This window comes from Lagopus muta, chromosome 3, assembly GCF_023343835.1.
Source record: "Lagopus muta isolate bLagMut1 chromosome 3, bLagMut1 primary, whole genome shotgun sequence".
NCBI classification, from domain to species: Eukaryota; Metazoa; Chordata; class Aves; order Galliformes; family Phasianidae; genus Lagopus; species Lagopus muta.
Genome location: NC_064435.1, coordinates 19,559,164 through 19,571,859, shown reverse-complemented (window position 1 = coordinate 19,571,859; position 12,696 = coordinate 19,559,164). Strand labels below are relative to the sequence as shown.

Here is a 12,696-nt window from a genome sequence, read left to right as displayed (position 1 = left end):
TTTCTCAAGTATCTTATCAACCATATAGACCAAGATCAAATTACAGTTTCATATGGATCATTTTTAAAAACACACACACTTTCAAAAAGACCTTCAGAAACATTGGAGATTAAACATCTCTATTGAGGTGTTGAGTAATACTGAATGATGCTAACAAGAAAAAAAATCAAGTAACCTAACAAAAGAAAAAGCGTAGTGTAGAAAAAGATAAGAAAGGATTTTCAAATACTCTTATTAAGCTTGTGGCCTGCCTCCCCACCCAATCCCCACCCATATCCAAAATATTCCTCTTTTCAAAGCCCCTCCATGGCAGGCATATTGCCTTTTCTCTGAGCCAATGAGTACTGCACATAAGCCAAGCAGAAGCCAATGTCTCCCATGGAATCACAGCATGCCTGTGAGCAGTGAGCAGTTACTGAAGGATTACTCATTAGGCAGTAATTTTTTCTGTCATGTTTTTTTGTCAGATTGTAAGCAAAACTCAGATGGAATGTTGCTCTGAGAGCCAAGTCAGCAAAGACATGCCTGCACTACTCCCAAAACTACAAAAACCTGAAGCATAGAGGATACTTTATCACAGGTTCTGGGTGACAGAGAAGGATAGGGCCTCCTGGAAACTTAAAAATTTGTGAAGGAGCTCTGACAGGGCAAAGAAAGCCATTAGAAAGGCTGCAGAATACAAAACTGGAACAAACCTGGGTTACGCTAAGACACGAGCGCCTTTGTTGAAGCTTGGTGGAATACTCTTGAACTTGAACAGCAATGGATAGATATAAGAGTATGAATTGTTCTACATAGGAGAGGAATTGAATGTACGTATGCAGAGATTTGAAGCAGGTCAGAAAATGGAGTATAAACATGCATGAGCAAGAGAACATAAAAACATTAAAAAACAAAGACGAATCTAATCTAATTTCTTTGATCAGGAGGACATGGAACACCATGATCATGCTATTAAGTAAAATCCTACTTCCACCTAAGGCCACAAGAAAGGTTTGAACTAGTCTTCACCAATGACTGGCTTCTCACTCTCTCCATGGGCAACAGTTATCACAGCAAAAATCCCTCTCAGAACACTCTCAAACTACTTCCATGGGTAAGTAGACTATCTGAGCTTGAATTATCTAAGAAAAAGTCATGCATGCAAAACCACAGCTGTACTTGGTTAAAGTAATTATCATTTGAATAGGATTTTATTATTTTCTAAAGAGAATATACTTTCAAAAGATGGGGAAAATATGATATACTTCCATCAGAAATTATTTAAAAATCCAAATAACAACAAAATTTCTTCTCTCTCTTGACATGCTACTTAGAATTCTAGTCAAAGATTTAACAAACTACTTTTATTCTAATGAAAAAATTCAAAGTGTAAGCTATGTTAAAAGCAACAACCAAGACCTCTTCCAGTTGTCTAGTATTAATTGATTTGATCAACTGGGTCTGTTCAGCCTTGAGAAAAGAAGACTGAGAGGGGACTTGATCCAGGTCTATAAGTATCTAAGGTGTGGGGGGCAGAATGGCGAGGCCGGACTCTTTTCAGTGGTGAGTGGAGACAGGACAAGGGGAAACGGCCGGAAACTGCAGCATAGGAAGCTCCACACAAACGTGCGCAAGAACATCTTTACAGTGAGGTGACGGAGCACTGGAACAGGCTGCCCAGGGAGGTGGTGGAGTCTCCTTCTCTGGAGATGTTCAAGACCTGCCTGGATGCCTACCTGTGCGACCTGCTGTAGGGAACCTGCTTTGGCAGGGGGGTTGGACTCGATGATCTCTGGAGGTCCCTTCCAACCTCTACAATTCTGTGATTCTGTGATTTATTTCTCCAAAATCATTAATTCTGCTTACTATTGTGAATGTTGTAATTCTTGCTTTGAATATTCAATATTCATTATTTCAATAAGCTCTGAATTCACTATACAAAATGCATATACTATTTCCTACTATAAGGAAACAGTCCTTAAATCAGAAAAGAAAAAATTATACTGTGAAATTCTATAAGGTATCATTTGAAACATACCAGCAAAATAGGCTAATCTGAAGCCTTTTCTGGAGATGCTGTCATCTGAATGAAATCTGATCCAAACATGATCCTGTGAAGAGATGTATGGTGAAGGAATGGAGGAGCCACATGCTCTATAGCCTTCAATATTCTTGTAGCTTCCAATTGTTAACCAATCTGAGCTGCATCGGCGCGATCCCTGAACATCAAAATCTTGAAAGCTGAAGGAAAAGAGAGGTCAAAATCATTTCTGAACTGGATATTACACAACCAAAATAATGAATTACTAGATATAAAAATGGAAATAACATGAAAGCACTTTTCTGATCTGAAATAAAAAGAATGGCTTTTGACTCCGGTAAGAATACAATTCAACCTTGAAGGCTATGGAGGACTGCAAGAATCCATTCTGTCAATTACTGCATTCCATCCACTATTGATAAAGCTGTTTCGCTAACATAATGAATAAATAAATCTTTCATTTTAACACAAAATTTTAAATAATTATCTTCCTGAAATCATATTTTTGAGTCTCATTTGATGACATTCATGTATTACTAAATGATTTTATATAAACCCAATTTCAGCAGAACTTTAGCTAGTGCTACACTTTTCCAATGACATGACTTGACACTGCAAGTCCAGCTAAATTGTTCAAAGGTACTTTAAGATAAGAGTTGCCCTTAGTCGCACTACTTAGTTACCCAGTGGGTATGTCATGGAAGATATTACCCGAGCTTTGACTACTGCTATATAAAGACATGCTGCCATGGTAATGAAGTGCGAAGGGCAGATAGTCCAGGCAAAGCAGGTCAGCACAGACAACAGAGCAGTAAGCCACAAATGTAATGTGAAATGTATGCTAGGAAGATGAGCGGAAGAAAACAGTGTGGGAGAAAAAAGTTTTATTAAAAATAAATTATATGAAAAATATCATATACGAACAGTTCTATGTACTTTGCATTGTGTTTACACGAGTTTAGTTGTTAGTAGAAAGGCTCTGAATTAAAAAGGAGTACTATAAAAGGAGTAACTGGAGGAATAACTAATGTTAAAGTAGATACTTCATAATGAAGAGCTGTTTCCTAGGTCAGCTGGTCTGTACTAGAAACTGAAGTAAGTCTGCAGTTAATGCAGTTTCATAATTGGGAGTATGGATTGCCTATGAAGCAGTACTGGTTTGTATCTTATTGACAAAAGAAGCTCCCATTTCCCTCACGGCAGTAATGGGAATGAACAACTTTCTTCTTCTTTCCAAACGTTACAATGTACCTAAAACTATGAGGGAAGTCAGCATTTCCAAAAAACTGCAACTACCTTCATTGCTTTACTATTTATTCCCTGTCACTTTCAGGCACAGCATCAGACTTCACAGTAATGAAGCATTACAGAATTTCCCATATACTTTTTGAATGCAAGACTCTCATATTTCAGAGAAATTAAAAAGAGATCAAATAAATGAGCACATAGAAAGTTATTCTAGTCTCCACCACTCTGAAAGTATACTTGGGATGGATGGAATGAGCATGAAAATGATCCACTTCAGCTTTACAACATACCATTTAATACTGACACCATTACAATATGTCACATAATATATATTAGCATTTTGTTTATAACCTCCTAATCTTATTAAAATCTCTTATTAAAAAGTTATGACAAAAACAAAAAAAGTCTAAAAAGCCAGAGTGACACCCTCATTAACTTACGTAAATTCAGAAAAGTATTTTTTGAAATGCATGTATTTGTTTCAGCTTTACTATTCTTCAGAAGGTTAGTTCTTGCTTCTGCACTGCTAAATGGAAATGGATGCTGTTTCCATTAGCTAATAGTTCTTATTACTTTCAGCAGAACTTGTGTATTGTCGTAGTTTGAAAGGAAAACATATTTTTTTCATGTACATAGAAACACAGAAAGTTCAGACAACAGATGCTACATGGCTGTGTAAGTGTAAATCAGGTAAAATGAAAGGTAAAAAAAAGACAAATCACAAGTCCCACATTTACAAGAAGGATAAAGGAAATTACTGCATACAATTGGCAGTTAAAATGTCTACTCAGTACATCAGTCCATGTGGTTAGTAACAGGACCACTGTTACCTTATGGTAATGATCTCCCCTGGGTTTGCATGGATGTACCAACTACAGTTGATTCGAGCAGGATACTCAGAGGGCCACCCCGGACTTGTGATTGTCCCACTTGGAGATCGAATTTGTTCTGGAATATCTCCACAAGCTAAAAAATACATATATTGAAAACATACAGAAAATAATTAGATTGATTTTTTTTCAAATGGTTTTTAATAATATAATTGATCATCAGTACATATCACCAAAAAAAAAATCACACAATCAGATGAGATACTAATAACCAAACGTCTACAGTAGCTTATAGTGGACACTGGGCATAATATACCAGCTGGAAGATGATTTCCACTGTTTTAATTGCAGAATTTTATTCTAACATCAGTTTGCATACCATATTTTACCACAAACTAATATAAACTGAATTTGACATCTTTATTCAGTAAAATACTGTTTCCCAAATTTATCTTGTACCTGCCACAGAGATTCCATTCAATTTAACTATACATTTACGCCTCATACTGGCACATTAGAAGACTAAAAGTAATTAAAGCACAATAATTAAGTAATTGAAAATTCCTGTCCTGTGCAGAAAGGCAGTGTCTGCCCATTGTTTTAATAGCCCCTTCCAACCCTAGCATGGAAATGATCTTCACGCAAATAGTTCCCAGAGCTTGGAAGGCAAAGAACACTTATTGCAGCATACTTCATCTATAAATACTGAAAGTTAGTTTTACAAAAGATTATTTTTAAGAAGGACTTCCAAACCTACCTTTCTCATAACGGACTAGGAAGCTTATAAGACAAATTATATGCAATCAGAATAACCAAACCATTTGTATTCTTACTTATTTAATAACTATAGGAGCAGTTTTCTACAGTGGCTTTAATTCAGCTGCCTGCCATCCAAGTATGCTGAAAAGAAAAAAAAATCTCAAAATGCGGACAAATAGAACTGTATTTGAACAGCTCACTCTCCAGTGGAAGCTTTTTCATTTTAATTTCCAGGAGACCCTATAGGTGGTGCTCGTACACCACGATATTTTGGAACATTAGTCTTGCATGAGCAGTCCGGATATGCACCTTGCATATCTTTAGACAAGAAATGAAAGGACAAGCAAGAAAAATACCACAATTACAGGTTGAAATAAATAATCATTTTTGATAGGTATGAGAGTAAAACACACACAAAAAAGTTAAGTGTGTATAAAACATTTTGTATTAAGCTTACAGATGCTGGTATGCAATTCCAAATGCTACTTGGCTGCTACTGAAATCAGCTTAAAATAATTACCTTCAGGTGATGTATGCTATTTGAACATTGATTTTGGATATTTACAAACTGACATACTTGATTTTGTCTGAGAACCTCTGAGGAAGCTTTTAAATTTGCCTGACAACAAACTGCAAGAGGCAACCTCATCCTAACATATCAAAATAGTCAATTTAGGAAATGTTCACTCTGCTCTCACCTCCAAAGCAGACTTTAAATATATATATATATATATATATATATATATGCACATATATAGCCTGTATCTGTTGAACAGAAAGCTCCAAATGCAGCTAGCAACTGTAAATTAACACGCAATTAACTTAGCAAACTTCCAGTGTTGGCTCTTTGACAGCTGTAATTTCTCAAACCAGTCCCTGCAGTAGTACCAGCAGGCAACTTTTACTTGTTGAGCAACTTCAGAAGAAATTCCATAAGGAAAACACCTGTATAATCAGCATGGTATTTTCAGAACACTCTGAAAATTTGCATTGCACTAGTAGTCAAGATTCTCTTGTCCATGACTCCTCCCTTTTTGTTTTTCATTTGGGAAAGCTGGGGGGGGAAGGAGGAGGAAGAAAGGAAGGGCTGCAGTACCAGCTGTCTCACTTTCTCCCAATGTTTTCTATACCTTCACTTACAATTTCAGTCTCTGTTTCCATCAAAGCTGACAGTAAAGAGCTGGGGACAAAATATGACTGAAGGTTAGCTACATGATCCCTGCATGTGTGTACCTGCATACTTGATACACATTTATGTACTGAGATCTCTTTCTTACAACTAATGAAACAAAAGAAACCTCTCATTTGCTTAAAAAATTTATAAAAGTTAAGCCTGTGTGGAAGCTACAATTCAGGAGTGCTGTCATTTTGGGAGAGTAATTTCTCAGAACGACTTTAAAAATCAAGTGCAACCTTCTGAAATAAAACAGTTGTAAAAGGCACTTACTTTATTAACGTAATATCAAGCCTTTATAATAATTTCTGTTCCTTTGCTTAACTAGGATATTTCTTCTGAAGTTTTTGACAAATACATGATTTATCATATTTTATTCATCTATTTGTAAACCTGAAGAATACGAGGAACACCCAGGTATCCATGGAACCAAAACATAATTCAGCTGACAGCACATGAAGTTAAACATTTTCCCACTAAACTGCAGAGATTTTGCACTTGTAATTTCAATTGCCAGTGACCTTAGGTACTTGAAAGCTACAGGAAAACAGAGTAGCTTTGGATTCATATACATAAGAAGCACTTAAAATATTTACAAAAACAACAGAATGTTAATCAGAATCAGGAAAAAAGAAATGAAGATGTAACAAAGACAGAAACCCAAAGTAAACTGTGAAGGTTGGCTTGTAGTGAAGATGAAAAGCAGCACAAGTCCAAGATGCCTTCAGCTTTCCTCATGCAGGTGGCTACCAGACTTCAGAGGTGAGACAAACTCTCTCCTGCACACAGACTTTTGTGTGGGTGCCGTCTCTGCCTGCATTCCTCTTCATTCCCCCTACACCACTGTATTTGTGCTGCAGTTCTGCTCACACACATCCCGTTTTACATTCTTTCCTTTGTGAGCCTTTATTTTATTGACAATCTGTGATTCTGTTCGTTACTTTGCAGATTGCAGTAATTTTATTAGGACTGAATGTTTCACATGCTAAAGTGCAAACAATGCTGCTGAGAAGATAAGCCGTGCATGTGGTTTTCTGCTCCATGTAGATTTTCTTGTAGATTTTAAAAACAATCCACATCACGAAAGGTTTCCTCACTCCCTCTTCCTGAAATTTGTTCACTGCCCCACATTACGGAACGTGACTGTAAGTTATGTATGGGTTGGTGGCTGGTAAGTGAGAGAGAGTTGATGAAAATTTCAGGATGCAAAATTCCAATATCAAGTTCTAACAAGAAAATAATTAAGAAAGTTATTCAAAAATTCTGTAGTAAGATCTAGAGAGGTAAAGTACCTGTAGGAACAGTGAACAACATGTCAAAGAAAAAAAGTCACTTCAGAAAAGCAGGGAGAGGGAGATTAGGGATTTATCTTCACAGTAATGCCAGGAGATTAGTTGAAAAGATAAAAGAATTAGCTTTCAATGTGAACCACAAGATGATAAGGCATGCATTATATTGGACATGGTAAGGACATGAATGCAGCCGGATAAATGATCTGAAGGTGTTTAAAACAGCTTAGAGTAAAAAGGGAATAATGTTATGATAAAGTCTAAACCATGAATAGGGAGGATAATTATTGAATTTGTAACTCTCAGGAGCCATTGAAAGTCTTATTTGGAGAACTACAGGGGAAGAAGGCATAGGAATCCTTGCCTCGAGGTAAGGCTGAAAAACCTTTAATTTAGAATGCCCTTTGCTCTGCAATCCAGAGACCAAACAGAGAAGTAGTAATCACTATATATATTTTTTATTTATTGTTGCAAAGAAGTTTTTTCTCCAATACAGAAAATCTTTCAAATGGAGGTAAAAGGAATAAGATTTTGTAGTTATGACAATTATGGTGCTACACACTCAGAAGACAGACCTGAAAATATTTCTCAACTTTTCAGATTTTGAAGGCATTAACACTTGTTCAGTAGTAATAGTTTATACACGAGAGACAACATTCAGTTATTGCTGTTGGTAGAAGAAACATGTCCATATATTAGAGGTGTACCTGCAACTTGGCAGATATAATATACAGCAGAAGCATAAATTCTGAAGATCACAGTTGGTCCTGCTATTAAAACATAATTTAGTGAGGTAGGTCATGTAGTTTTAGAACAGCAGCACGACAGGAAATCTACCATCAAGACAATAATTTCATTTTAAATTCCTTCCCAGGAGCAACTGTCCACAAAAATCTCCTGCTTGGTTTCAAAATCAAGTTAAAGTTGGATTTAAAAAAGATTAAAGGCCAGCTGTCTTTGGTTCTATTTTACAGAAACCCTTTGCTTAAAATTGATTTGATACATGTAAAGCTGACCAGGTATGCCTGATGAAATATATACTCTCCAAGTTCAAACACCTTTGGGAAACCCAAAGTGTTTCAAAGGAACCCAAAAAATCATGCAAGTCCATCCTCTCTCGTTCCTGGCCTAGGCACTGAAGTTGTAAGATGTACATCACACGTGTATGTACACGACCATCAGGGAAATGCCACTATGTCTATTAATGTGCTTTCTTCATGTTTTCATTAACAGAACCCTCTATGTTATCTTACATTTTTTCAAGTTACTCTTAATGTATCTATCTTAATGTATCTGTCTTAACATATAATATAGTTTTCTAGCTGGAGGAAAAAATATATTTTTTAGAATACAGCACCGTCAGAACTATTTCTTAAAAAATATGTTTTACTTCAAATGAAAACCCTCACTGGATCTTTTTTCTGAGGAGGTAAAGGCCCCTCTACCAGCTGTTATCTCACACTGAGATTGTGTTGTCCCTTTCTTGGCACAGCCAGTTTGTGCCTGCTGGCCAAAGGACTGAAAGCAGTCAAAAATCCATTCATTTCTTGCCCAGCAGATGCTTTTCTGCTTGTACTGTGACTTGTGACATGCCTGCTGCAGTAAATAAAAGGGTGAAGCATTGTTAAAACCTATGCAGCTTTCAGGATATCTCATACAGTACAGCAGCAATTGCTCCAACAGCAGCAACTGCCTGTGCTGTTATTTAAGTGTGCCATAAACTACATACAATACTTGGTGCATTATTATTGTTGAAAAAACAACATTCCAGATGACGCAGCACCAGAAAGGATAGCAAAGATCTTCTGTAATTAGCCTTTTGACAGTCTTTGTGTGGCAAACAATGGAAGGTGAAAAGAAGGTTATATGGTGTAACAGAGACCATTTGCTGACAGCACATTTATCTAAAAATTGAACTGTGTACACAAACCCCAATGTAAGGCTTGAAACCACACTGCAGGAATACCTGCAGCACGGTGTGCAGGCTGTGGTCAAGAAGGAATTAGCATTTTGACTTTAAGAGAAAAGTGTCAAAATCATTCTGATTTCCATGGTTTAACAGCAGCTTCCCTATGAACATAATCAGGCTTCTATTCTTCTACCCATATTTTGAGTGTCTGTATCACAAAAGTATAAAGTGTGACCAGCAGCTCTGCTGACACTGAAGAACAAAGCACATACACTGTATCGCCAACTGCCTTGCTGAACATGCGGTCACACCACCAATACCAAACAGGGGCAGCTGTAGCTGCTGCCCAGAGGAGGCCCAGGACTGAGCAACTGGAAGAGAATGAAGCAATCTTTGAGCAACATTTGCTGCTGTTTTGCCCCATATTCTCCCAACATCTCATCAGCTTCTCAGTTTCATGAGTCCTAAAATTCTTTCTTTTCTTGTATTAAATAAACTGTGCAGTCAAGTGTACAGTAGTTTCAGTTACAGCTTCAATCTAATCAGGTGAAACACATAACTCCTGGATTTATATTATTTGATAGTAGCAGTGTTCAAAATTACATTTCAATAAATTTCATTTCACAAAAAAACTTTACTGTGGAAAGAAAATATCAATTCAACTTAAACCAACTTCTCTCTTAGTTCAATGTTTGTATGGAAAAATAATTAAGCAGTCCACTAAGAAAGGCATAATCTGTTCATGAGCATGCAGGTATCAATTTTATCTTATGAGAATTTTTCCATGTTCCAGTTGCTTCATTCCTTATTACATGCTGCAAAAGGCAGTAATAATTTTTATAGCCAAATATCTCTTCATAAGATACCAGGTGGCTTTCAATATTTACTATTTAAGTCATGCATGAAATTTAAACATTACAAAAAATGACTTACCCGTTGACACTCCTGAAATATGCACATTTTCAGAATGTTCTGCAAGAGCACCATTTCCTAAAATTAAACATAATGAATAAGCTAATTTCCAAGATAAAATTTGTAAAAATTCTTCAGATACCTTTTTACAGAAGAGAAAGAACAAAACCAAAGTATTTCAATTAATATTAAGAGTTACAGGGCCCAGGTTCGTTTTATGATAGAAGTTAGAGAAAAACTAGAGGAAAAAGTTATTATATAACAAAAATAAAAACAACCACCATTAATGCATTAAGAACAATCACATACAATAGAAAGTTAAGAAAGTGAGGATAGTAGCAAAACTCTGAGAAACTTCAGATATTTTAGATGGAAGATTTGGAATTATTTTTCCATCAACTGTTATGTTGTTTTCAAGAAAGGTTTATTTCAATGCACCTTCCCCATCTCCTCCTAGATAGAAGTAAATGTTATGGAAATATAGACAGCCCTAGCAAAACAAGCATCCATTTCACACTGAATGTGGCCTACACTCTTTCCCAGAAAGATGTTCCAGATAAATCCAAGAACCAGCTACCCCAATGTTCACTGCATCTTTTCTCTAACCTCTATGTTTTTAAAGCCAAACCTCCCAGGCATTTCAGGAGGAGGGAGCTACTTTCATAAATAAGCTGCTCTGAACACAGGTGGTCAATCTAAAATTTGAAATGTATCAATGAGACAAATTTTAAACCCCTCAGTCACACTTCCTCCAAGTCTTGTTCTGTTGTAGTGTGCTACATCCCACCTGTTTTTAAACAGGCAAAATCATTGGTCTACACCAGTGCCACGTACCTGCAAGACCTTGGGGTAACAAGATCCCAAAGCACATACAACAAACAAATTCCTCTTATATCAAGCTTACAAGACTGCTGACTCATTTGACCTGAACACAGATCGACGCAAGCTTCTCAACACCCCTCAGCTGCAGTGCTTACAAATAAAATGCTTCACAAGTTCCTCCCGAGGTTGACACTAAATACAAAAAGGCAATTTTTCACTTCCCAAAGAATGAAAACAATTAGAAGACTTATTATCAGAATTCATAGGATAATATTACATCTACTTTTTTTCTTTTATTTCCCAATCTAAATTTGGGCTCTTAAAGGGAAGTTTTTCTTTTCCCTATGTTTTACATGCTAATTTCATTACAGATATTTACATACCAAGTTGTTCAAAAAAAAAATTCCCACTGTGATTCCCCTGTAAATTCAAAAGGCAGAAAACCACAAAAATGACTTCAAGTACTGCTGTATCAAGAGAGCAACTACTATCCATTAAACTGCTTGCAAAAATCAAGTGTATCTGTAATTTTAAAAAAAGCTATTAGAATCATAGAATTACTCAGGTTGGAAAAGACCTTAAAGATCACTAAGTCCAACCACAAATTGTATTCCACAAATACTTCCTCTATTTTGCACATAACTTGATGTGCCAAGGAATGCTCCTCACTGATTTCGCATCTTCAGTAACACTAAGCTCTACATTTACAAAATAACACCATATTTGATACAAAGGAGTTTTATTTATAACAGATTCCACGTGAGCACATTTCCAATTGCTTTGTTTTCTATTATTGCTATCAACATAAGAAAAATGTTACTACTTCAAGATCTTTAGTTTTATGTCTTGCAAATTATGGTAGCAATTATTCACCAATTGCATACTTTCAAAGAGGGCTCATTCAGAGATAGATGCAAGGCATATACAAAAGATTCTGAAAAAATAAACCATAAATAATAACCAAAAGCATACTAAAATGGGAACTCAAACCCAAATCCTGTACACATTCACTCAGAATTGTTAGAATAAGAACATCAGTTTGCAAAATGGAACACTTTAATATTTTCCTTCTAAATACGTTTTGCGATCAAACTGTTTAATTCAGCACGGTGATGTTATATTTATTTTCAGGCTATCTTCTGCGTTTAGTCAGAAGCACTAACGTGTGATGACAAAGACAGTGCAGATCCAAATACTATAACGCCAAAGGAAGCTTTTTTATTTCATTCCCCATAACCCTTCATTAAAAAAATAGATGAAGCTTAAAAAGTTCTCAAATTATAATTTCCTCCTTTTTCATTCGAAACTCTCCCTGAAATACCGTGTTCAGATGCTATTTAAACATTATTAACTGCTGGCACCTTTATAAAATTCCTAGACAATGATCCTTACAAGAGCTCAAGAATTCTGTACTCAGCACTGCTGGGGCCACACCTTGAGTACAGTGTTCAGTATTGTGCCCCTCCCCACGAGACAGACATTGAGGCCCTGGAGTATGTCCAGAGCAGGGCAATGAACAGTTGGACTGGATGATCTCGCAGGTCTTTTCCAAGCTTCTATGCTTGGAAATTCTATGATTCTATGATATTCAGATTCTATGATTCCATGATAATCATGTTACACAGTTCCATATAAACCGAGTGCTAGAACACCAATATACTAGATAACAGAACAGTAATTTTCATTAAAATACGGCAGCGTTATTATCTTTGAAATTCCTTTTTGTCTAC

At 36.2% G+C, this 12,696-nt stretch overlaps 1 protein-coding gene across 2 annotated transcripts in view; it reads right to left on the bottom strand.

The window, feature by feature from the left end:
- LRP12 (LDL receptor related protein 12) overlaps nucleotides 1-12,696 on the bottom strand; it is a 51,230-nt gene that overhangs the window by 11,029 nt on the left and 27,505 nt on the right. For both annotated transcript variants that reach the window (XM_048938822.1, XM_048938823.1), the window contains exons 2-4: nucleotides 10,166-10,222; nucleotides 4,102-4,237; nucleotides 2,021-2,223 (exon numbers count right to left, since the gene is read on the bottom strand). In XM_048938822.1, coding sequence (XP_048794779.1) covers nucleotides 2,021-2,223; nucleotides 4,102-4,237; nucleotides 10,166-10,222 — 396 coding nt within the window. The remainder of the gene's footprint in view (nucleotides 1-2,020; nucleotides 2,224-4,101; nucleotides 4,238-10,165; nucleotides 10,223-12,696) is intronic.